The 27,558-nt window shown below is 28.1% G+C and overlaps 4 protein-coding genes across 4 annotated transcripts; 2 read left to right on the plus strand and 2 right to left on the minus strand.

The window, feature by feature from the left end:
• Positions 1-9,116: 9,116 nt before the first annotated feature.
• On the minus strand, positions 9,117-12,071 carry Nsun2 (tRNA (cytosine(34)-C(5))-methyltransferase Nsun2). Its single transcript, XM_027342018.2, is given in 8 exon segments — positions 9,117-9,458; positions 9,534-9,984; positions 10,070-10,202; positions 10,266-10,552; positions 10,554-10,991; positions 11,049-11,381; positions 11,436-11,861; positions 11,923-12,071. Coding segments are annotated over 8 exon segments (2,346 nt in total). The 5' UTR covers positions 11,983-12,071; the 3' UTR covers positions 9,117-9,240.
• A 24-nt stretch (positions 12,072-12,095) lies between these two features.
• On the plus strand, positions 12,096-14,481 carry LOC113792126 (uncharacterized). The gene is made up of 4 exons (XM_027342021.2): positions 12,096-12,573; positions 12,622-13,301; positions 13,364-13,508; positions 13,569-14,481. Exons 1-4 carry the CDS (start codon positions 12,233-12,235, stop codon positions 14,299-14,301), a joined length of 1,899 nt encoding a protein of 632 aa, XP_027197822.2. The 5' UTR covers positions 12,096-12,232; the 3' UTR covers positions 14,302-14,481.
• Positions 14,435-16,720, plus strand: LOC113792125 (ATP-dependent DNA helicase DDX31). The gene is made up of 4 exons (XM_027342020.2): positions 14,435-14,577; positions 14,633-14,762; positions 14,820-16,140; positions 16,217-16,720. Exons 1-4 carry the CDS (start codon positions 14,466-14,468, stop codon positions 16,556-16,558), a joined length of 1,905 nt encoding a protein of 634 aa, XP_027197821.2. The 5' UTR covers positions 14,435-14,465; the 3' UTR covers positions 16,559-16,720.
• On the minus strand, positions 16,598-26,929 carry LOC113792123 (uncharacterized). Its single transcript, XM_075823319.1, is given in 7 exon segments — positions 16,598-16,870; positions 16,873-18,797; positions 18,907-19,059; positions 19,147-19,305; positions 19,437-19,689; positions 19,795-20,255; positions 25,345-26,929. Coding segments are annotated over 6 exon segments (3,006 nt in total). The 5' UTR covers positions 20,188-20,255; positions 25,345-26,929; the 3' UTR covers positions 16,598-16,747.
• Between the last annotated feature and the right edge of the window lie 629 nt (positions 26,930-27,558).

Genomic DNA, 27,558 nt, shown 5'->3' on the forward strand with positions numbered 1-27,558 from the left:
AAACAAAACAAAACAAAGAAATTCAATGTGTGTGTGTATCGATTATTTTATGTTGTTGTTATTGTTATCTATCAAATATGTATTATAATAATTTATCTTTATTTGACACACACACACACACATACATGATCATCATCTTAATAATATGATCGATACATCATCATTATCTTTTGATATGATACATATAATTCGTGTAAAATACTTTTTTTCCCTGATATAACTAAGTTATAGTTTCAAATTTACTTTTTATTATCAGATATCGGTGGAAATTTATTTTCTATTTTGTTATTAGAAACTCGAAACAATAACAATCAAGGCCGCCGCCGTCGTCGATGATGATGATGAAGATGAAAATCACTTTTCAATTTCAATTTCATTTTTTCAATTTACATTAAAGAATTTAAAAACGAGAATCATTCGTGTTAAGTGAGAAATGAATTGTGTATGAGGGAAGAAAGTTTTTCAATACAAAAGTTAATGATTATTATTATTGATCAATAATCACACACAAACATTGACAAAGTAATTAACACTTGTGTATGTTCGCTTTCCAAAAAGTTTCAAGACACTTTGTGTTATTCTCTTTTATTTGATAATGTGTCAAACAAAAAAAAACGAGAAATGATCGATTAATTTCAATTTTCTTTCATGTTACAATTAATGAAGAAAAAACTAAGTAGCGAACACACAAGTGTTAAGGAAGATCCAAATGATTTTGATGAATGTTTAGATTTTCTTTTTTAAATTTTTAATGAAAATGAATTGTTAATTGTTTCACACATACAAACATAGGCTGACAACACTTAAAAAAATGAAAACAAAAAGATCAATTTCTAAAATGAAAATGCAATACATTGTAGAAAAGAATAACGTTGAAAGAATTGATTTCATTTGAAAATATCACGATTCTAAATTTGAAAATTTTGTGTTTCTTCATTCAACACTAATTAGATAGGGGATGAAAATGAAATCAATAGAAAATCATCATCATTATGATGATAATGATAATGATAACTATGGTATTTTGGAGGTAAATTTCTCTTGTTGATCACGCAAATAGCTGAATGATAAATTTTCCAAGTAAATTATTACAATGGTTTTTTTCTGGGACAGATTTTTTTAAAACCAACTGAGTGATTTGTTGTTGAGATTATTACCTATCAAGATTATTAAAGAGATAATAATTGACAAAAAAACATTTAACATTATTGACCATTTTTGTTCAAAAAAAGAAAGAAAAGGTAGATTGTAAAAAAAAACATATTTTTCATATTTTAGATAATAAATCGATCCATTTATCATAAAAAAATATATATTGACCTCGAACCTGACAACAACATAAATAAAAACCAAAATAAACAAACAACGATGAAATCATCATCATCATCATTTGGGGTCTAGACATAGATCATAGACATAGATGATATATGTAGGAGAAATTGTTTTTTGGATATATCATCAATAACAACAACAACAGTTAAAAAACCGGTGTAACCAACAAAATAAAATATTTTCATTTTTTTGCTGCGAAAATTCCATTCAACATCATAATCATCATCATTTCAGCTATGCTGACCATGAATCCAAAAAAAAATTATTATTCAATTAAAATATATCAATCGAAAATCAAATATTGAAAAAAATCAATTTTTTCTTTATTTCATCATCGATCAATGAATGATCAATGAATTGCCAACAACAAAAAAAATTGATTAGTAAATTATTTGCTTCAATAATTAATTGTTGTTCGTGTCGGTCTTTGTGTGTGTGATTGTCGTTCGAGAATGATTAATAATGATAATAATAATAGACAACAGTGTTATAATCAGTCAGTCAGTCAATCAATCAATCAATCGATCAATTTTTTTTATATTTCATTTTTTTCCAGTCAAATGTTTGTGTGTTTTCACATTTAAAAACATTGATTTCTTTGTTTTTCTTTTCTTTCTTATTCTTCAAAGCCAAATTCAATTCAATTCAATTCAATTTGATTTGTTTTGATTTAATTTAATTTTGATTCCAAACATTCATAAACATAATCATCATCATCATCATCATCAATAAACACAAAGATCTAATTAGATTGTTTATAATAATATTGATGTGTTTTTTTATGATGATGATTATGATTACAATTATGATTATGATGATCAATAATCGATAATTTTGATTCGGTTCTGATGTTGATGAATACATATTGTATTTATGTATGTAGTTAAAAAAAATCCGTGGTTAAATGAGCATAACCAAGAAACAAAGCAAAATAAAACAAAACAAAAAATCGATTGTATATTTAGTATCTTTAGTCGTCGTCTTCATCATCATCATCAATCGATGTCGAACGATCAATCGACATCGATTGATCGTCATCGTCGTCGTCGTTGTCGTCTTGTTGTGGTCCTTTTGTTTTTGGACACCGACACAAAACACCGAAAAGAAACGATTACTAGCCCTGAAGCAAGGTCAAGTCAATCAAATGTCAACATACAGAAAGAAATTATCTATTTTTCGAATGAAAAAAAAATAGTAATCAAGTTAGTCGTAATTTGGAAAAAAAGGTTAAAAAACCTGATTGTGTGAAGGTAAATCTTTTCGAATGAATCAATTAAGAATATACATAGTGATGATCAATAATGTTTCCGGGAATATTCTGTAGAATCGATAGAAATTTTGTTGCGTCGTCGTTGTTTTGTAAAACAAAATTCTTTCATTTTGGCCAAACGATTTCAAATTCTTTTTGTTTTGTGGTAAAAAAATCAATCAGTCAGAATGTAAAGATTCTTATTATCATTTATTTCTAGTGAATTCAATGGAAAAAAATAATGTGAGAATAGTGGGAGTGTAATACAAAAACAAAAACAAAAATTACCAAATCGAGACTAATGGATATTTGGATATCATCATTTGCCCAAATCTCTTACAATAAAAATGTTATTTTCTCTCACTCACTCACTCACTCTCTCATGAATAACAACGGAAATAAATGTGTTTAAGGGGAATGCTTTAAGATTTTTTGCTCACAACATTTTCATAAGAAACTCAAACAGGGCAATCAATGATGATGATGATGATATTTTACCGATGAAAATGACTTATGCTCTAAATAGCCATTTTGTCACCTTTAGAATATTGTTATAATGGTGTATGGAAAATGTGCAAGAAAAAAAATTATTTCATCGGCAGCATTGACCAAACACTATTCTCAATCATCATCATCTTGATGGTTTTTAATGATGTTCGATGGCCCTCTTTCTTTCTTGCCAATGGTAAAGGTAATCATCGTTATAGTCAATGAAAATTTTTTTCCACCAAAAAAATAAATCCAAGTTTGTTTCCAGTATACAATAAACGTTTGTATTTTTAACTTTCGCAATTGCAGGCGCGAGCGGTTATTATCATTATTATTTTTTGTTGTTGTTGTTGTTCACATGAAGTTGATCATCATTATCATCAAGACTGAATATAAAAATATTATTCAGATATCATCATCACTCAACCAATAATAATAATCATTCATTAATGGATTTTTTTGTGTGTTGAGCCAATAATAGGAACAGCTTAAAGGTTTTTTTGTTGTTGTGTTTTCCTCTTAAAATCTTTGCGAGGGATGAAAAAAAGTCAGGTAGCTTCACTGATGATGATGATGATTATCTCACTATTCAATCGAATAAGAGTTATAATATATGGAAAGATAGAGTGTCACATTTCTTGCCTATATTGTAAGATTTGACAAATATCATTCATGCAATCGATTCTAGAGATAATCAATAACAGCCAAAAAAACAATGATGATGATGATTTCAAATTTGTATTTTTTTCGTTTTTTATCAATCGATAGATCGATTCTTTACAACAACAAAATTCATATCATCAACTTCATATTAATTTTTCATCATCTTATTTTTTTCCACTATTTTCATCAATTTTTTTTTTGTTTGAGCAATGTGAATCATATAAAATTATTGTTTATTGTCGGTGAAACGAATAAAAATCAAAACCCATCTCTCTCACTCTCTATCCTCACCGAAAAAAACATAATGTGAATACAATGCCAATGATGATGACAAAAAAAATAAAAATAAAAATTTTGGTGGGAAAATTCTATATAGATAATGGTGATCTTCATCATCATCATAATCAACAATGATAAGGATGATGATGATGATGATTTTTGATTGATAGCTATCCAACAACAACAACAACAATCCAATGTATAATATAAATATGACCAGAAAAAAAATTGGTTGAATCAATAGCAAAATGAATGAATATAAATAATATAAAGCGAAACGCCAAAAATTGATAGTTTTTGTTGAACAATTACCTAACAGTTGCGAATTGTTGTTGTTGTTGTTGATCATTTTTGATTCAATCAGATTTTTTTTTCACATCAAATTTCAATCATTATTTATCCACACACACACACACACACATACAATCAAATCCACAAAAACACACACACAAATAGTTGTTGAAATAATAATAATATTTTTTTTGAAGAATAAAGAAAAAAAAAGAAATGAAATATATTGTTTGTCTCCCACAAATAACCAATAGTAATAATAATAATGGTTCTGTTTCTGTTTTCTTTAAATAAAAAAGTTTTCTTGATGAATTCACAGGTGTGATGATGATTCGTTTGTTTCTTGATTTATTCTTTTTTCCACCCTGTTTATTTATTTATTTGTATGGATTTTAATCAACGGCAACAACAAATTTCTGAACAAATTTTCTTTCGAAACACAATTCGATTGGTCATCAATTTGTTGTTATTCTCACCGTTATTATCATCATCATCATAATTTTGATAGTTTTAAAATTTTGTGTGATGTATGATGATTTGATGCCATTGTTGTATTTATTCTCATCAATCGATTGTAAAAGAGTTCAATTTTATTGGATTTTGTGTTTGTTTGGCAAGATTTTCAGCTATTAATTATCGTGTTTCTAGACGAAAACAAACTTTCAATAAAGATTAAATTATTGGATGCCAATGAAAATTTATTATTATGACAAAATTAATATGTTTTTTATTGAAAAAAAATGTTTGACATTATAATTACAATAAAATATGTTCAATTGATTGATTGATTGATTATTTGAATATGAAATTTGGGTGAACATGTATTTTAAATTTCAAGATTTTTTGGAATTTTTATCATTCTATACGAAATTTAGAAATCCATACGAAATTTTCGCAAACTTCATCATCGTCGTTAATCATTCATTAGGTTGTTGTCATCATTCGTTGTTTAATTGGCGTAAATTGATTCTAATTAGTTTTTTTGGTTGTTTAAGTAATATATTTACATAATGGATAACAACAACAAAAAAAATTATCATTTTCACACGAATGTTAAACAACATTTTAGGAAAAAAAATTCAATTTTTTTCTTATCTACAATATTCGTTTTTCATGTCATTCGTTTATTCGTTGTTCAACTATGATGATGATTATGATCAGTTTTAAAAATAAATGCGGGGTGATGGTGGTGGTTTATCGCGCAAATGAGCTTCCCCCAAAAAAAACATTTGCAAATTAATTGCCTCGTTTTTACCGTATCTTTCTATTTATAATTGAAAAAATATATCTATATGTTGTTTTACCTATGCATAAAAATGTATGACCTTTTTCAATGTATTTCAATTTTCCCTTGTCCACTTTTCTATCTTAATTTATTGGATGAGTTTGACCTATGACCGGTAGTTGTTGGTGGTTGTTGTTGTACCATTCTATCCAATCAACATATCTACTTTACTACTCAATAAAGAAAAATACACACACACACACGCATTTACTGAAAACAAAATAAAAACAAACGAATATTTACTTTTCCTATTTCCTATCTAATTTATCTTTCTATCAATCTATCCATCAAACAAACAAACAAAAAAATGTTTTAATAAAACAGGTAAAAACCGTCTCTCATTTCATAAATTTATTATATCTTTATGTGAAAAAGGAGAAAGAAAAAAAGCAAGAGATAGAGAATTTTAGCATAATTTTTTCATCATCATTTTTGATACTCATCATCATAATCATAATCATGATTGGAGGGGGGTGAAAGGTCAAAGTTTATGAAACAAACGTCAAATTTTTTCTTCTCCTACTGATAGAATAACAGAAACAGAAGCAAAATTAAATATTGTTGATGATATAATTAGTGAACACTAAACAAGATATACAAACAAACAAACAAACAGACAACATGGCAATAATTTTCAATAGTCACATGGATAACTAGATATTCTACAATTTTTTTTTGTTTTGATGATTTTGACAACTGTTTTTTGTTTCTCGTGGTTATCAATTAAATGATTATCGTATACGGAATATGATTGGTTTAAATTTTGTTTTTATATTGTTTTTGACCAAGATGATAATGATGATAACTAACGAAATTAAGGTAAAATAAAAATAATTTGATCATCATCATCATCCGTTTTTCATTTTCTCGATAAAAACAAACTTTATGACTTGACTACCTGATATGGTTCATCATAATCATGTCATAATAATAATAATAAAATGGTCGATGATTTTCAAATGATGATATTCCAAATGATAATCATCATCATCATATGCATATTAGGTTATGAGAAACGGAACATTTGATTGTTCATAATCATTATATTTAGTTTTTTTACAACTTGAATTTTTTTCCCGTCTTCTTCCTACCAGAATAAAAATTTACAAAAAACAACGGCAACAACAACAAACCAACCAATTGAATAATAACAGATGTGACCTACGTATTTTGTTCACCTGAATATCAATTATTTATTGACATATTTAGTTGATGATGATTATGATATGGAAAATCAGAAATTCTACCCAGAAAAAGAAAAAGAAATGAACACATTAAGATCAAACGAATGTCTTCTTCTTCTTCTTGTTCTGGTGCAATGATCAAAAATGACACACCACAAATACATTGAGTGACTTTTTTCCAAAACAAAAATTTTAATCATTATCACATACATCGACCCGACTATTATAATGAAACCAAGACTAACTGAAACACACACACACACGTTTTGCAGCTGTTGTAAAGTCATTAGACAATAAAACAAATTTACAAGTTTCTGGTCAAATGTGTCGTGATAATCACACAGGAAAATATGACCTGAAAAAAAACTAGATTAAAATTCATACATAAGTGTGCGTGTGTGTCTGAATACGGATTTTTTGAATGAAAAATCAAAATCCAATCTGAGAATCACATCAAAGGTGACAAAAGAAAAAATGGATGGACAACATCTCTGATTTATACATGCATGTATATTCATTGTCACGAAATGAAATCATCATTATGGAAAAAAAATTCTCATATAATTATAATTATTATTAAAAGATGTTTGATATAATGAACAGTATTATTATTGAAAATGACATACAAAATAATAAGAAACGAGACTAAAGTGTTAAATTAAATCACATCATTCAAAGAAAACATAAATCGAAAGAAAAGAAAAAACGTTAGATGTGTGAAAACAAAAATTCTGTTCAAGATTCAATGAACAAAACAAAAATTCACACAATTGTCATTTTGAAATGAAATAATAATGATGTGATTTCTTTTTTGTTTTCTTGTCGGAATAATTTTTATTAATCTAAAAATAATGATTCTTTATCAAACTAATTTTCTGTTCTGTTTTGGACTTTACTTGACGAATAATTTTTTTTCAATGATCACAAAAAAAAATTTTATAAAATGCTGTACCAATATTACACAACTATATCTTCATCATTCATGTTTAACTTTGAAAAGTAATTCTTATGTTGTTTTTTTTCGTAACTAAGAAAAAAATGAAAAATTCATATATAATTAAATTGGAAAAGATTTCAATCAATGGTATTATCTTAAAATGAATGAAATACGTTAAGCATCATCATCGTCATCATCATGCGAATAAATTACCTAATAATAATCATAACCATAAACTTAACCTCTAATTAGATTTTGCATGGCAAAAATCATCATTTTTACTGTGAATATTTTGATATAACATTGATCAGACAATGAAGGGAAAAAATTGCCAATCGCAATTTGTGTATATAAAGATGCTAATAATAATAATTTCTACATTTGTATTTTCCATTTTTTTCGAATATAATCTATACAAGAATTTTCCCATTTTCGAATGTAATTGCATAAGATGTGAACTAAAAGCAGCAAGAAAGATATTATATTACGCATCACTCACATCACCATCACACACACACACATAAAGATGCCAACCAGTTAGGCGTCTCATACATCTCGAAAACATTTATATTCGATGTTTATATATTCCTACTATAACCATATTTAGTTAGGATATATAGGATGCAAAAAAAGAAAATAAAATGTACTGATTGAACATAAACGTTCAAAGTTTTTGTGTTTGTGTATTTCGAGTTGCGCCAAATGAATTTCAACTATTCACTTTAATAAAACGTTTTGTTAAACTAAATTCATAAGAGTTTTTGTTGTCTCTACCTATATTGCTTAATAATAGTATGTTTAAGGATTGTAACCGGATTTAGAATTGATTAAAATTTTTGTTTTGTTTTCGGTTGGTTGGCTAGTTTCTTTTTTTGGCAATTTTTCTTGCTTGAGATTTTGAGAAATGAAAACGGAAATGAGAAAAAGAAGGAAAGAAACATTATGACAAAAAAAAATTTAAATTGATGAAAAAATGTATTTATCATTTTATTTGATTATCACCAAAACAATAAAGAAAAAAAAGCGAAGCATATTTTAAAATTAAGCATTTTCCTTCCACTGTTTTTGTTTACGGATAAAAAGAAAATTGAAAATGTCTCGAATTGAAAGAATTGAAGAGAAAGCGAGCGACAGCGAATGAGAAAACAAAAATAAAAAACGAAATTCATAAATTGTATTTTCACACTTGAAATGATCTTGATCTTTGATCTGATTGATATTTTATATTTAACGTAATTATTATACCATTGATCGAATTTTAATTCAATTTTATTTTATTTTCAAAATTTGATTTAGATACTTATTTTCATCATCATTCATTCTTTCATTCAAGACAAATTACATACACAAACACACATTGTATTATATAATGACAAAAGTTTAATTGTTCAATTTAAAGAATGAAAATTACAAAAGTAAAAATAAAAATTTATTGATTTTCAAAATGTTTGAACATCGATTGATTATTATTCATTCATCATTGTCGATAATTTTTTTATTATTATAAAGTTATAATCAAATTTCAAATGAATCATAATTTGTTATTACAGCCATTATTATCACCATCATCATCATCATCATCATCATGGCAATCTAACTTCGTACGTTTTTCTACACATGAATGATTTTGATTATTACCATTCGTTTTTTCCATACCGATATTGTCATCATCATCGTTTTTGAATTCTTTTTGATTGTCACAACCATCATCATCATCATCATCAATATCTAATGATCGTTTATTTTCACCTAAATTAATATAAATCTCATTCAAATATAAATTTTTTTTCTTATTTAAATTGAATTTTTTTTTATAAATGTTACCTTTGACTATTGTTGTTTCAGCCGAAATCGGTTCATATCCACAAAGTCTAAGTAAATGTGAACGATCATTTTTGGCAACATATGCACGAAGTAAACTTTTACCACGCCAAACACACATAGGCAATATAAATTTCGGTGATTTTTCACTATTCCAATCTTGACGTATTCTTACATACATAATAAAACAACCTGAAGGTATTTCGGATAACATTGTCTGTGTTGGTTGATCTAATTGTTCGACTTTTATATCTTGACGTTTCAATAATTCTATGAAAAAATCTAACTCAACTTCAACAATGGTAAAAGATTTTTCATCATTATTTGGCAAAAAGCTTTCAAGATTAGCTATAAAATAAGGAAATATTGATGGTATTCCTTCCTGTGTAATACGGTATGGACAAACATGATTCACGTCGGTACGATTAAACACACGTACACCGCCACTGATGATCTGATGAAAAAAAACCATAAATTCAATAAATTAGTTTTACACATTTTATCGATGATCAAAAGATCACAAACAAAAATATCCTTACTTTCATGTCTTTATTCATACGAATAAAATCGGCAGCCTTTTCAGTCATATAATAAATGTTACGTCGTTTACCTTGTACACATCGGTGCGCCAATTGATTGGCCGTGAATTCCACAGGAAATTTAAAATACGATCTAAATGAATATTAATGAATGAAAAAAAACGGATACATTGAAACTAAAACAAATAATACACACTTTAATGCTATCCAATCTTCATCGTTTTCGTCAAGAAAATAAAATGGTTCTTCACGAAAACCTGTATATTTATTCTTTTTGTCCAGATTATTTTTCTTATTATTATTATTATTGTTATCATCATCAGTAGTATTTGTTTGTTGTTCATCATTTTTATTTTCACTGCTGCCTTCAGATTCTTTTTCCCAACATAATATATCCGTTTTCTTTCGGATTAATGCAATAAAAAATCCTCCAGTATTCTGATAATGTGGCATAATACGCATACAATATTTCAAATTTAATTCCGGCTGCATTTGATGGTGGAAAATGTGTTTTACGAATTTGTGGTAAATATTTTTCCGGAACTTCTTTAGGACTGGCAACAATATGATTGTCCTTATCCATCACAATCCAATTATCGATACCAGGATAACATTTTAGTTCGGGTAGAAAAGATGATGCATCGACTAACTCTAAATCTCCTTCGGCCATGTTCAATAATGCAGCGACAATAGCTTCATTTTCTACTGGATTTAGACTACATGTCGAATAAGCCATGATACCATCTTTTGCCAAAAGCTCTAAACCACGTTTAGCAATTTTTATCTGAATATTGTGCAAATTGTTAGCATTTCCTGCGCTCCATTTAGTCCAAACATCATAATTTTTTCGGAATGTTCCATCTCCTGAACAAAGTACATCAGCTAAAACTCGATCAAATTTAAGGACAGTTTTTCCCTTTACCTGTAAAAAAAGAAATAATGAATTAGCATGTTAAACGTAAATTAAATGATTACCAACCGGATCATTTTTATAAAAATTAGGCAAATTAGCTGCATCATGATTCGTGATGACCACACAAGAACTGGATAAACGTTTTGACTGATGAGCCAACATATAACAACGTCGATTATCCACATCATTAGCGACAACTAATCCATCCAAATATTTGACATCATTCTGTTTACAATCACCTGAAATGAAAGTAGATCCAGATTCTTGATGTAACATTTCAATTATTTGGGCCGTTTTTGAACCAGGAGCAGCACACATATCCAAAACAGCTTGACCAGGCTTGATATCTAACAATAGTGGTGGAATCATCGATACAGCTTCTTGTCGACTAATATCTCCCTGAAATAAGATTGTTTTTTCACATGAATTGAAAACAATAAAAATTAAACATACGGTTTCAGTTTCACAAATTAAAAATTTATGAAGCAAATTAATTGTACGAGATTTTCGTATCTCTGTTTTGGTAAGATTTATGGTCCATGCAAGTTTATTCGGATACCATGGAATAGGAGAAATGTCCAATTTTTTACCATCAATCAGTTCAGTATTTCCAGATTGAAAATCTTTAATATAATCACTTTGAATTATATCACGCATTCGTTGGGCTTGTCCCTGACAAAATGATGATATTCGAAATGTTGTTGGTAATGGCTCGGCTAGAACTTTCAGAAATTCAGCAAATTCTTCATCAGATTCAATGATTTTTTGGTTTCGATAATAATCTTCAAAATTTTCATTCTTTTTAATAATTTCAGAATAATTTTTACGTGGATTAGTATCACGATCATCGGTACGATTTACACGTTCCAATTTTTTTTGCTATATTAAAACATCATTCAAATAAAAACAAATAAACGAATTTTCCCTTTTAGAAACAAACCTTTTTAGTTTTAAATTTTCTACGTTTATGTTTTTTGTCATTATTTGCACTTGTATCCATTTTTTTACGAAAATAATTTTAAAAAAATCAAAACGTGGAATGAATATTTTTTTTTGATTCTGAATCCAACACGTGAGTTTTGTACTATTCAAATATATCAGGATTCTCTTTTTTTTGGTATCCATGGTGATCATCGTTTTTAGTTGTTTCAAAGAATTAACCGTAAATTTTTCAAACAAAAAAATCATAATGACATTTGAAACATGGAATTTCTGTACCGGTCAACGATTGCTGTTTATGAAATTGGATCATGGATTTTATTCTGTCGAAAAAATCAAATCAAAAAGAAACATCCAATATGCCGTTGTTTACTCGTCGCGAAGAAGAACTTCAAAAATTGTTGGCCGAAGAACGGAAAAGAAGTGAACAACGTAGAAATAATTATAATAGTTTAAAAGGTGAACATCTTAAACTACAAGATCAATATCTAAATCTTCAGGCCGAAATGAAACAAATATTAGAAGAAACGGTCTATTTTAAGGAAAAGAAAAAAGAAGAACTTGAAGAACTGTTGAAAATAAATGAAACGAAATCTAAACAAATTGAAAAACTAGAAAAAAATATTCGTGAAAATGATCCAGAGATATTAAGGTTTGTTATTACAATTATTAATTAATACTAATTATATTATTTTTTCAGGATAAAACTAATTGATGAATTAGATGAACCATTGAAAAAAGCTGAAAAAGAAAAAGATAAACTAAATAAAGATAGAGAACGTTTATGCAATGAATTGAAACTATATAAACAACAAATTGAACATATGGAAAAAGAACATTTAGATGCTATCGAAAAAATTAAATTATCATATGAAGTCGAATTGAATTTGATCAAACGAGAAAAGGAAGAGATTCGAATTCGTTTGGTTGAAGCAAGTCAAGTGCCCGATGTTAAAAAGTTGATTGATTTAAGTGAAGAAAATTCTCGATTAAATCGTCGATTACAATCAGCACAAGATATAATTGAACAAGTAGAACAAAAATATAAACAGATACAGCAACAAATACAAGATTTAGTTTTGGAAAATGAACAAAAAGAAAAAATTCATGAATCGAAAATCGTTCATTTACAGGAACAAATTAACGAATATAAACAAGAAATTAAAAATCTCAAGATTGAGTTGAATGTTCGAAATTCTGAGATTGAAGAACATCTAAAAGAGATTGGCCATCTGAAACGGATGTTGGAAAAATATAAATTTGATATTGAGCAACAACGTATATTGTTTGATGGAGAAAAAGAAACGATCGTTTCAAAAATGAACAATGAAATAAAATTATTAAATCAGACTAAAGATTCATTCAAAGAAGAGATCAAAAGTATATTGATAAAAATTTTAATTTATTGAATGTTTAATAACTTTTTTTTGTTATTGTTTCAGAACAGAAAGAGCTTTTAGCCCGCAAAGATGAGTCAATAGCAGAATTAGAAAAAATCATCGAGTCTAAAGATAAGGAATGTGTTGAGAAAATAAATTCATCCATCAATGAAGAGCTAGAAAAGTTAACACGATTAGAACATGAAAAGTAATTATTTAATTTAAAAAAAAACAAACGAAACTCATTTTTTAAAAATTGTTTCAATAGGAAATCATTGGAATTGTCATTGGAAGATTGTCTCAATGAAAAAAGAACGTTTTCATTAGAAATGGAAAAACAACGACGACATATTGAACAATTGAATGAAATAAAAAATGGTCAAGAAAGAGAAACAATGTTGTTACGAGCCAAATTAGAAACACAAGCATCCGCTATTGAAGAATTGGAAAAAATTCGCAAACAACATATTGCATTACATGAAGAAGTTAATCGACTTAAATTAGAATCCTATGACAATGTTGTCAACAACAAAGAATTAACACGAATGAATCAAAATATGAAAGAGGAAATTGTTCGTCTGAAAGAACAATTGGAAGAAGAACGTCGTCATCTAGAAGAGGTAAATATTTCGAATGAGAAACAGATATCGAAAATTTCCAATCGTTTTGATGAAGAGCGAAACGAATTACGTGAAAGAATTAATCGATTGGAAAAGGAAAATTATAGATTAAGAACAACAATCCCTGCTACAAAACCACAGGATGTTTATAGGATAAAAGCAAGTGATTATTCACGTTTAAAAGCTCGACAATATGCCAAAATTGCCGATCGTCTTAATTCATTATTAGAGCATCTTCAGGTCAACAATGATCCAAAGGAAAACAATGTCGACATAAAATCGTCTTGTCAAAACAACCATACATCAAGTCACGATCCTAAGAAAAATGATCCCGAGCAAGTTGCAGGTTCTTCATCAAATTCTACGAAGCCAAAATCATGAAACACTGCCATAATTTTGCGCCTTATAATTTCAATTTTGTTACGTACTCTAATGATGGGATGACTATCCATTTAATATTAACGCGTGTTTTTCAATTTTTGTTTTCATCAAGAATTTTTCTATTTATTCTTTGCTGAAATTGAATAAAATTATTTTTAACAAAAATGTCCGATTCTTTTATGCTGGGAAATCTTAATTTTGGCGATTCTAAGTCTAAGAATCCTGTTCCGCCAAAACCGCCTAATAAACAAGCTAATAAATTTTCAGATAAATCAAGTAAGATTTTCTACTTTTGATTAAAAGTTTTTTTTAATCATAATTCTTTTCAAAGATTTTACTTCATTTAAACAATCTCATACACAAGATCATGCAAAAAATCAACAAGCCAAAAATACGTTTCCCACATTCAAAAGTTCAAAATTATTCGATGATTCAACGATGAACATACCGGAATTGTCCATGTGAGTAGTCATTCCTTTTGTTATTAAAATTATTCAATATCATTCGTAATAATCTAGGATTTCTAAAACAGCCAAACATGAAGAAGTATTTTCCGATAAAAATTTTGGTGATTTCAATATCGACAAAATGCTCATTGCATGTCTACAGCAAAGATTCGATCTAACCAGAGCGACAAAAGTTCAATCATTATCAATACCACCATTGTTGAATGGTGATGATGCACTTATCAAATCTGTTACAGGATCTGGTAAGACGCTTGCATATGCAATACCATTAGTTCATTCGTTACAATTGATTCAACCAAAAATAACAAGATCGGATGGTCTTTTCGCCTTGATCATATTACCTACAAGAGAATTGGCCATACAGACCTATGACTGTATAGATCGTTTATTGAATCCATTTAGGCGGATGGTTGTTGGCATTCTGATTGGTGGCGAGAAAAAGAAATCGGAAAAAGCACGAATTCGTAAAGGTCTCAATATTCTAGTGACCACTCCTGGTCGCTTATTAGATCATATAAATCGTACGAAAAATTTGAATATTGAAAAATTAAAATGGCTCGTCATTGATGAAGCTGACCGACTTTATGAACAAGGATTTTCAGCCATTATCACACAAATTATTGAATGTATTCATAGTTCTTGCAAAAATAAAATCCAAACCGTACTATTATCAGCAACATTATCTGAAGGAGTGAAAGAATTGGCTGGTCTTAGTCTGAAAAATTCACAACTAATCGATGTTGGTGATGACGAGCATCATTTGAAAGAAATAACCTTACCAAGTTCACTAACGAATAGTTTTATGGTTGTTCCATCGAAATTACGTTTAGTCACATTATCCTGTATTATAATGGATTTGTTAAGAAAAAACGGTGAAAATTCTAAGATAATTGTTTTTACTTCATGTCAAGATGTTGTCGATTTTTATTCAACATTATTAACGGAAATATTCAATCAATATTTGGAGTCAAATGTTCGAATATTTAAACTTCATGGTAATATGGATCAGAATAGTCGCACCGAAGTGTTCAAACAATTTCATTCGACAATTGGTGGAATATTATTCTGTACCGACGTTGCATCCCGAGGGCTTGATCTGCCAAATGTTGATCTAATTATTCAAATGAGTTCGCCTGCAATTGTTGAAGATTTTGTTCATCGAGTCGGCCGAACAGCTCGTTTAGGCAAGCCAGGACAATCGATTCTAATATTACTACCAAGCGAAATAAAATTCATTGAATATCTTCGTGAACAACTTTCGATCAATTTTGAATCACTAAAAATGGAAACCTATTTCACTTCAATCAATAGTCTAAAATTACCGGACCCGGAAAATTTTCATACCGAACAAGAACGTTTAGCAAATCTTCAGGTAAATTATTATATTATCTCTCTGTCACTAGAGGTCAGGCTTTTATTATTTAAAAATATTTTTTTCCCTAAAATAGCATTTATTCGAAAAATTGGTTTGGAAAGAAACCGAAATAAATCAATTGGCATGTAAAGCTTATCTTTCGTTTATACGTGCTTATGCATCTTATCCACGACAACTATCATCATACTTACCATTTCGACAAATACATTTTGGCCATTTAGCCAAAAGTTTTGCCCTTCTTGAACCACCCAAAGAATTGGCATCCAAATTAAGAATGAATAGAAAAGTGAAAAAAACTGTCGATATTGGTGCAATGAAACGAAAATCTGTACCGATGGAGGAAAGAGTATCTGAATTCAGTGGATTCGGCACGGAAATCAAAAAGATTCGTAGGAAAAAATCGAACGTAACTTGAGATTTGTTTTTTTTTTCGTTTGTTTAAAAATTTATTTTATTTAAATTTTTTATTTGTCATTTTTTATAATAATAATATAATACTGATGATTGAGCTATATGATGGCCTGAGATTTTTTTTTTTCTTTTGATTGATATAAAAAAATAAAATGTTGATTTTTTTAGTTTTTTTTTGTTATAATTTATTCATTCATGTATAATATTTCCAAATTGTCATTGATTGTTTATTTAGAACACCAGTGATACAATCTTCTTTACCACCGAATACATACATACAGAAAATTGGATGTTGTCGATCTAAATCGATGATTGTTCTTTTTCTTCTCTTAATGATCGTTCTCGTTCTCGATATGTCAAAAATGTTTCATCATTCAGATTTTGAACATTATCATGATCTAAAATTTTTAGATTATTATTATTATCATTATCAGGATCGTGTAAAAATGATAAATCCAAATTCAAAGCTGATGGTGAACCGGGAATATTAACTTCTTCGATCACTTCCTTAATATTTGGTTCCCAATTCGATAAACGATTCATATGATTTGATCTTGATTTCCCGTTTTCTTGTATTTTCATCATAATTCGATTATCGTCTTTATTTGATTTTTCTATCTGTTTTAATTCAATAGATTCATTTTTGAATTGATCCTCATGAAACGAATCATTAAGTTTGGAGACTAATTTTTGTGCAGTTAAATTATCAAAATCATTAACTTTCTTTTCATTTTGTTCACCAAATGACGATGAATTGGAAATAGATGGAATGGAATTTATATCAAAACTATTCACATTTGAATCGGCAGAAATTAATGATTGATATCCTGATGAGGAATTCGAAACCGATGTAGCGGATGATTGATGTTGAACTTTTACTTTGTTTGAATTGTCATTGGAAGAACTTTTTTCATTATTTTTATTATTGTTATTATAATTTTTTCGTCGAATGGCTGGAGTTTTTTTGATTGTCTTGATATTGAGTGAAGGGCTTATCTCTTCACCGCTAGTCGATTCGGTAACTATTTCTAACATTTCTTCGGGTTCTAAATAATCCTCTAACATATCTAGATGAGTCATTTCCATACATTCATATTCGGAATGTTCAGTAGAAATACTATTTGGTTCATTTGAAGGCGATGAATTTGAACTGAATTTTAATTCTTTTTCATAATCTGGTGATATGTCAAGTGTAAGTGAATATGCTGTACTATAGCCTAAATCTTTTGGAGGAATACGCATCTCTAAGGAAGATAAATCTAAAAGTCCGAGATCATTTTTTCTTAAACGTCGTTTCGAAATAAAATTCTCTCTTCTTTTGATTGTAATCTGATTGGTTGCATTAATGTTTGAATCGGGTTCATCCGATTTCGAATCAAACTTATCCATTAAAGCTTCGGGTGGTGTTACATCTTTAATCATTGCATTAATTGTTTGAATTGGTGCTGCTGCTATACTTAGTGCAAATGAAGGCGATGGTTTTTGTCTCAAATGAGATGGAGGCGTAGAGAAACATAAACTATAATAAGACATTGATTCTTGGACGGAACGGCGTTTAAATTGAGTTTCATTAAGCTCGTTAAAATCGAAATCATCTTTTTGTGATGAAATTGCCGTACCATAAAAATCGGAATAAGGCCTTTGTTTCTGTAGTAGTGGTCTACGTGGTCGCATTTTTACAGCCGTAGTTTTTGTCACAAAATTTGTTTCATCTTGTTTGACTAGAATATTATTCAAAATATTTGGATTGTTTTCCTGATTCAAAATTTCGGTATTATTCGCATTTTGCTGATTAGTTGAAAAGTTAAGTTGTTTTTCCAACATATTATCATCTAAAATATATGAATCAATGTTAACTTCGGTTTTTATTTCATTACTATCTATAAAAGGAAAATTTGACGGAGATTTTTCAGCTGAACTAAAACACATTGATATTGATTTTACATTATCAACCGATTCTGTCGATTCGGCAAAAGTGGTTTCAACGATTGTTGACTCGTTTTGTCTATGTTTTTGTTGTTGTTGTTGTTGATGCTGTTTGCGACAATTTCGTAGTCTTTTTGTTTTATTTTCGGTTTTGTCATTTACATTGTTCTGTTTTTTACAAGTCCAATGTTGCCATTGATCACCATGATGAACATTATTTTCTAATTCTTTAAGAAATGGATTTGCTATTGCTACATGTCTAGTACGACAACTTGGTGCTATTCCTTTGATTTCAATATGTTCCCAAGTTTGATTAGCTATATTATTCATTTATGGTGTATCAAAATCAGGCAATCAATAAATCAAATTTAATATGGAAAAAATATTTTTTTCAAAAAAACAAACAAAACCAAATAAAAAACATACCAAATCGATATCTCCAAAGTTCATTTGTATGATTTCCATTTGAACGTTCACCACCATATATAAACATTGAATCTAATACAACGATTGCGCTATGAAATGATCGTACGCCTGGATTCGTACGATTCGTTTTTACTCTATTCCATTCTTTTGTTTCTAAAAAGATCATTATTATTATTATTGTTATTTTTTATTGGGAAATCTTATCATGATTATAATAAAAGATATATGACTGATACATACTAAAATTCCAGCTCCAAAAATCATTTCGAACGTTTAAATTGCTCATACCACCATAGATATACATTGATTCTTTATAAACAATTGCCGAATGACCATGTCTTGGTAATGGTGCAGAATCTTTTTTAAAATTAGTTCCCTCTAAATACCATTCTTCCGTATCTTTTGGAAAAAATGAAACAGAAAAAAAATATTGACAATTAATGGATGATTAATGAATGAATTAATATGATAAAGATTATATATATGAAATAGAAAAATAAATAATAATATTAAAAAAAAATGAAACGAACCTAGATTAAAAGTCCATATCTCTGAAGTGGATCCCTTAATATCTTGATAACCACCATAGATACACATAATATTTTGATATACAACAGCCGAATGGCCTCTTCGTCCTAATGGTCTTGCTATAGCTATATTCATTATATGATGACCAGAATTGATAGAAAATTTTTTCCAAACATATGTTTCAAGATCAAAAATCCACAATGGTGTTTCATCGCAAGAATATCCAATTTCGCCACCAAATACATAAAGTTTGTCCTGATAAAATATGTGCAAAACAAAAAAAAAGAATTTTTTTTGTGTTTCAATAAGAGACAAAATGGGAAATACAATTAACGTGGAGAAAATATAAAGAAGACTTACTTGATAATTTAGAATAGTATGTTCTTGAAGAGGAGGTGGAAAATCGTTAATAGCATCCCAACAAGATGATTGATGATTTTTGTTTGGCCATTCGGTAGACCGACACATCTGACTTGCAGATACGACTGTCGTCGATAATGATGATGATGTTGTTGATGAACAACCATTAGTTGATTTACACATTTCATCATTACGAATGATTGTATTAAGTTGTTGCCAATGATTTGTATCAGGATCGAAACGCCACAAGTCACGTAATGTTTGATTTAATAATGATTTACCACCATATAGATAAATACGGCCATCATTTGCAGAACACATTGCATGTTTACTTCGTACCAATGGACAACCATGACCACTGATGGCCGATGTAGCTTGAACCTGACACCACATTATTTATATTATATATTTCAATCTTCTAAATCTTATGGATGAAAAAAAGATGCTAAAACAGTTGCAATCTAATTTAATGAAAAAAACGAGATTCAACGACAAAAAAGTAATTAGATTCATGTTTGGTGATGTGAATGATGATGTTAATATTAATGATAACGATAAAAGAGTTGAAAAAAAGAGATAAAAATCAATCAATTAACATAACGTATCTAATGTTTTAGATTCAGAAATGTAGACACAACAACAACAACATAATAATCGTATGTGTTAACGGATCTAATTGAATAGTGAAAATAAAAGTGATGAAAATGAAAATGAATAAAAAAAAACAACAGATTCACAGCTGTTGAAAAGTTGTTTCAATTTTTTTTTCTATCCATCGGATACAATTTCTTCTTAATTCTATATCCTGAATTTCTTGTGTGTGTATGTTTTTTTAGCCATCATTAACAACAGAGAGTGAGAAACACACTGCAAATGACGTTCAGAATCGTTTGTTACATTATCATTATATGAAACCTATTTTTTGATTTCTACAAACATTGCTACTGTACAAACATCATTTATCTTGTCAGTTTTTTTTTCTGTTAGCTTATAATTCATTTGAGGTATTAATTAATTGAACAACAAAAAACAATTACTTAGGCCAACACTGTGTCCGGGTATTTTTTGTTTTGTTTTTTTAAATAATAAATAGGCCATGTGTGTATGTTGTGTATAATTTGTTCAAACAAAATGATAAGAAAAATCAACTTTTTTTTGGCTTCCTTCACAGAATTGACATGAAAAACCATATAGGCGCTGAACTTGATTTTCACCCCAGAAAAAAAGAAAAGAAACAAATCTTTTTTCCAAACGAACAGCAATAATACACAACCAAGAAATGATAGAAAAGTTATTCTATCAACCATGTTTTCCTCTTTTGGGTAAACAGAATTCTTAAATAGAATTTCAAATTCTAACCAAAACAAAAAAAAAAAGTTTTGCTTTTTTCATATTTACTATAGGTATACACGACTGATGAGTTTAAGTTAGTTACAGTGAAAAAGAGAAAGAGCGAAAAAAACTCATTTGTAACACAGATTTTTTTTTGCTTGATTCTGATGATGTCTTACTTTTTTTTACTTGTTCATTATATACCTAGTACATAAATAAAAAAGGTAGAAATGATATAAGCAGGAGAGAGAGAGAGAGAGAGAGAGAAATGAAAATAAATGAAAAAATGATGGTTTTCTCTCAATGGATGGAATTAATCGGGAAGGAAACACTGTTGAAAGAAGATGAAAAAAATGAAACAATTTCAACGACCGTCATATATTTTCTCTTTGATAATAAAAATTAATTTACAACGAAAAAAAAACCTGGAATTTTCACATTCACATCACATTGTTTGAGCATAAAATATTAATGAAAACGAAAAAAAAAACAAAAAATTTTGTGTTCAAAGATTAAAAAAAAGTTTCGGGAAGTTTTTTGTATAGTTTCTTCTTCCTATACATTGGCTACAACGGTATTTTGTTCATAAATTGAATGTTTTTTTTTGTTGTTGTTATATCTGCTGTCAATGGATAAAGCAAAAAAAAAATCAACTTTCCCACTTTTCTTACCATCACCATTCCTCAATGATAAATGATAATATTAAAAATTTTTTTACTTTTTTTCATCTTTTTTTACGTTTCACAATAGTTTTTGGTTGTGTTGTTTATTGTCGTTCGACCAAATCGATCATTCTTGTTTGTCATCATTTTCGTTTGACTTTATTTCTATTTTTTTTAAGATGACGACGACGACAATAACAAAGATATGGCGACAATTATTTTCATTCAACTTTCATTTTTTATAGCTACCATTATTATTAATATTAAAAAAGCCATTTTTTTTTGTTGGTAGAAAAGCTTTCAATAAGAAATTAAATGTAGAATGAAAACAACAACAACAACAAATAAGAAGCCAAAATAAACAACGTATATATAAAATCGATGAATAGAATATTCTGTTTTTGTTAGTCGAATTCTCTATTTTGTTTTTGTTTAATACTGTATTTTTGAAAAAAAATATTCTTGAAACATGGACATCATTTTAGTTTTTTTTCAGTGCAAAGATTATATTTAAAAATGAAATTTTCATGTTCAAATACCAATTTATTTTTCTTCATGTCCATGGAATCGGATTTCCTCCTGGTACATTGGATATGATGAAAAAAAACTAATGAACCATGTGTGTGCGTACAAAAAAAACGAAGAGAGATGAAAAAAAACGTAGTTTTCAATCGTTTTCATTGATATAACGATAATGACGATGATGATAAAAACCGGATAACAACAACAACAACAAAAAAAAAGCTTAACAAGCATTAATGATAATAAATTCAATTCAAAATCAACCATAATAATACATGAAAACCGAACAACAACAACAACAACAAAAGAGATAGAGAAAATCAGCAAAAAATAAAAAAAAACGTTTCAATATTCAAATCGAATATTATGATAATCTTTTGTATATTTTGTCATTAATAAATCGGTAGGAAGAAAAATTGTTCAAATCAATTTCAATATATACGAATAATAACGAAAATCTCGTTGAAACAAAATACAATACAATAAGAAACTATAATGCAAACAAGTGAAGAATATTCAATATGAAAAAGATATCGTTGTTCAAAACGATATAATAATAATAATAACAATAGAATATCTTTGATAAAAAATGATATTAGATGATATATTGTATATCATTATCATGAGAAATGTCAAAAGGAAAAAAAGTTAAAGATAATTTTGTAACAATATATATTGTTCTCTAATGAAAATCATGATCATCATCATTCGAATAATAATATAATACTTAATCACTTTTGAGAAACTTTTTTGTTATTATGAATATAAAGAAATCAAGAATGTTTGTATGTGGTATAAGACAAATATCAAAAATTCTCTATACAATGTTCAAATTCTTTCAAGTTAAAAGCAATTTGATTTTGATTGGATTTTTTTTGTTGAAAATCAATTGATTGACGTTTGTTGCGTTTTAGATGTACATTGAGTTTTGATTATAGTCAACTGATGATTTAGCCTTTAGCGTATTCTGTTTTTTTTCTGGTTGTTGTCATAATCAAACGTTGTTTCATTTCACTATTCGCTAATAATAATGAAACATTCAGAGTTACCACAAACATTTGGTTCACATGTACTACAGGAATTTCATTAATTTGCCTTGACTTTAAAATTGATCCAGAAGAAAAATCAATTAAATTTGATAAAAAGTTTCTCCAAAAAACCTGTCCTGAAAACCTGAACAAGTATTCAATATAGATGAGTTTTATTTCCACCGAAAACACATTCATTTGGTGACCAAAAAAAAAAAAACAAATATTGAGCGTCTCCTACAGCATTTTTATTTTTGTGGTAAATATAAATAGAATAATGAAATTAGTACCAACCAAATAATAATATTCCATTTTTGTTGTTGTTGTTGTTGTTGAAAAAGAATATTTCGATACATAACATTTCTACATGGCTAAATTAATAACTATCTGGATTGTAACAATATATAGAGAAAATGAAAAAAAAGGAATATAAAATTAATGAAATAAAATCCCATAGAATATATTGTAGGAATGATGGTATACACGAAAAAAGAACTACAGAAATGAATTTCGTTTTTTTATTACGAAATTCAACATTTTTTTATGATGATGATGATGATCGACCAAAACCAAATAATATAAAGATATTCGAAATATTCAATAATAGCAAAAGAGACATTATGAAATGTACTATTTTCATTCGAAATAATTATAATATTGTCAGGTGGAGTTTTTGTTGAGGAGAAAATGAAAACGGTATAAAATCGATCCAGAAACCAAGATTTTTATTTTTTTTTTTTTTTTGACTGGAAAAAATTATATTACCTGGTTTTTTGGGCGGTATATCTATTAAATATTGGTTTTATTCAAATAAAATAAAATCTTTTGGGCAGAAAAAAAAACAACTTCGTGATTTCATCTTTTCCTATTATTACATTTAAATTCGTGATCACAAAAATTTATTCATATTTAACCAATCAAAAAGACAATAATAATTAGACATTGAACATGAAGAAAAATGTCAATCATTCAAATAATGAAAATATAGTGAAGGTAGAGACCCAAAAAAAGTCAATACCAAAGAGTTAATCTTTTTGGCTATATACAACATACAACAACAAAGCCACAAAATAAAAACGAAAAAATTATTCAATAAGAAATGCTATTACGTAAATGTAAATGCAATTTTTTTTCTCCTCATCGATTAAATTGACCAGAATAGTAGGAAAATTGGATTCTACGAATGAAAATTTCTTTTTTTTCCACTTTCAATCTATCAAATCGTTTATATTGAATCGGTTTTCTTTAAGGAATAAACGAAAATAGAAATAGGAAAAAAAATGCTAGAATCCCGTTTTTTCATCATTTCTTCTTCACTTCAATTTATTCGAAAAATAACAACAACTGCCATGTATCTGTTTTTCTTTGATAACACATTGAAAAAAACAAACATCATCATACATTTATATATGGAAAAACTAAATTCACAACCAAAAAAATATTGTAATTGACAGGAATTTCTCTATTTTTCCATTTCTACTTTTAGCCATTAGTATCATTGGTATGAATATTAGGAATAAAACAAAACAAAATAGAAAGAATGTCAGTTTAATATAAAATATGAAATTAAAAAATGAAATGTAGAAGAAGAAGAAGAAGAAGAGAAAAAAGATCAACATTTTTATGAATTCTTAAATAGAAATGAATGAAATGAATTGAAAATTTTCATAAAAATGATGAAAAACAACAAAATGGTAAATAAAGCTAATGTGTTTGTTGTTGTTTTTGGGAATTTATGTAAATTATTCATTTTTATCGTATCGTATTCTTCACTACATAAAATAATGATAATCGGGTTTTTTGTTTTGGAATTTGATGATGCTCGACAATGAAACATCAAGATAATGGGAATCTTTTTGAATATTTTTTTCGCTGACCATTGTTTTCTCTTCATATGAATGAGTGTGTTGACTGTCAAGATAAAATTGATTTTTGTTTTTTTTTCTATTTCCACCATAATGTATCCGGATATTCAAAATAGAAAAGAATATTAATTGAAAACTTACTCTTTTTGCTGTTGTTGCTATGAATGTACGTTTACTTCTTTCATATATGTATTTTACATTCGAAATATTCTTTTTTTTCGATCGACAATCAAATATGACCAACAACAGTAAGAACAAAAAGTGTGACAGGATTTTGAGATTAAACAGAGGATTTTTTTTGTTGTTGCTGTTTTTGTTTTGTTTTTAAATTCGTATCGAAGAATGTTTGTCAATTATAATAATAACAACCAGGAAAGATAGAAACGTTCATCGATAGAAATATGATATAAGCCGATTGATGTTGAATAATCTTGCCTGTCGTTTTTGATTTTCAATTTAATCATTTATTTATTAGAATGTGAACAAGAAAACCAATGAATGAATATGAATTCGTGCGTATACAACATCATTATGTGTGTGTATGAAAAATTTTAATGTATTTCGTATAAGTTCAAATCCAGAAACAAACTGATTAAATAATTCGTTGGTTCAAATTGATTTCATGCTAAATTCCGGAGCATCGAAAAAAATGAAACAGTACAATAGAAAAGTTACAGAACAAATTGAATTTTTGCTGTTTGTTGATCATGTCTATTGTTGTATGAATGTGAAATATAAAATAATCATTTATCCAATCCATACACACACATAAAAACATGAAATAATTTGTTGTTATTTCGATATAATGATGGAATCACAATGTATTTCACAATGATATGATTGAATTATTGATAAGTTTCAATCATCATTATAATTGGTTATAAGAAAAAAAAACGAAACGATTATTTTCTCGATGATCATCGGATGTGTTGTTTTTTCTTATAAATAACCCAAAATACAATATTGAAAATGATTTTTTTCTCTCTCTCTCGATATTCACATTTATTTTGAACATGGTTCAAAGAACATAATAATGATAATAGAGTTAAACCACCAATATAAAACAGTAGATCAATCGAATTTATAAAGAATAAAAAAAATTAATGATTGATTAGTCTATGAATGAAACAATGGCAGAAGTATCGATGATATTTGCTGTTGGATAATTGTTTGATAGTTGTTGTTGTGGTCAACAATTCATGTCATTATCATTGACAAAAACACCGAACAAAACAAAAACTTGAACTTGATGATTTTTAAAAAAAATTGAAAAAAAGTTTTATTCGGTTGCCACACAACACACCATTACTGAATATATCTTTCATAATTCTTTTCCTTGAATGTCATGAAAGAATATTTGTTTTGTTTGTCATAAAAATATGACATACAACACGCACATGCTGTGTTGTTGATTCGATTCCAAAATAATAATAATAACACACAATATGATCCATAAAACAACTAAACTATTCACTGGATACCAATAAAAATATTGGAGAAACCCGCCGCTAGCGCATACACGTTAAACTTGGACCAAACTGATTGTGTGCGTGTATGTTGTATTATTTTTGGAACACTGAAACCAAATTTGAATGGTATATTGTTGTGGGGTATACAATATGTGTCTGACTCACATTTTTTTTTGTTTTCCTTTTAAATGTCTAAATGGAATAGTTCCAGCAGCCGTATAATGTTGTTGTTGTTGTTGTTATACTGAACCACACAGACGCATATACGAAAGCGACAATGACGTTGAAGATGGTTTGAAATGAAAAAAAACAACATTTAGAATCGCGCGTGAATTTTTAACTTAAATATCAAACAGTCTCAATTCGAATGTTTTGTAAGTGCGCGTAGTTTACCTACTCTATTTTTGCCTGCTTCTGCTGTGCAATGATGATGATGAGGATTTTGGAACATTGGAATATTTTGCGCAAATGCATAGGGTAGAATGGTAATAAAAATTTTTGTTTTGTTTTTGTTCCATAATAATAGTTGATATGTGTGGTGAATTGGCGTCCTTTTCTCTCACTCATTCACTAACACACTACGTTTTATTTTTTTTCGTGATTCGATTGAATATATTTTTTTTCTGGTTCTGGTTTTTATATGAGGTCGTCGTCATCGTCATCATCAGGAGAATGAGTCATACTTTCTTTCTTTTTTTTTGGTTCCACATTCACATAACCAAAGATTCTTAATACGATGATGATGATGATGATAATGGATCATTGTGCGCTTGAATTGATTGACAAGTTTTTTGTTTTATTTTCATTTCTGAATATTTTTGCAGAGATTCGAATGTTGCTGACATTGTTATCATCATCATTCATTCGAATTTTTATTAAGTTTAAG

Source organism: Dermatophagoides pteronyssinus, unplaced genomic scaffold (genome assembly GCF_027571235.1).
Source record: "Dermatophagoides pteronyssinus isolate colony J.1.1.1.1 unplaced genomic scaffold, Derpt_VIB-CSIC_2022.12 sq0026, whole genome shotgun sequence".
Classification (NCBI taxonomy): domain Eukaryota; kingdom Metazoa; phylum Arthropoda; class Arachnida; order Sarcoptiformes; family Pyroglyphidae; genus Dermatophagoides; species Dermatophagoides pteronyssinus.

What these genes read in the sequence shown, in the direction of transcription:
- LOC113792126 (XM_027342021.2), top strand. Translation starts at nt 12,233, where the DNA reads ATGGATTTTATTCTGTCGAAAAAATCAAATCAAAAAGAAACATCCAAT. An exon ending in AATGATCCAGAGATATTAAG is followed by an intron (nt 12,574 to 12,621) that starts GTTTGTTATTAC and finishes TTATTTTTTCAG; the next exon opens with GATAAAACTAATTGATGAAT. An exon ending in ACACGATTAGAACATGAAAA is followed by an intron (nt 13,509 to 13,568) that starts GTAATTATTTAA and finishes TTGTTTCAATAG; the next exon opens with GAAATCATTGGAATTGTCAT.
- LOC113792125 (XM_027342020.2), top strand. Translation starts at nt 14,466, where the DNA reads ATGTCCGATTCTTTTATGCTGGGAAATCTTAATTTTGGCGATTCTAAG. An exon ending in AACATACCGGAATTGTCCAT is followed by an intron (nt 14,763 to 14,819) that starts GTGAGTAGTCAT and finishes GTAATAATCTAG; the next exon opens with GATTTCTAAAACAGCCAAAC. An exon ending in AACGTTTAGCAAATCTTCAG is followed by an intron (nt 16,141 to 16,216) that starts GTAAATTATTAT and finishes TCCCTAAAATAG; the next exon opens with CATTTATTCGAAAAATTGGT.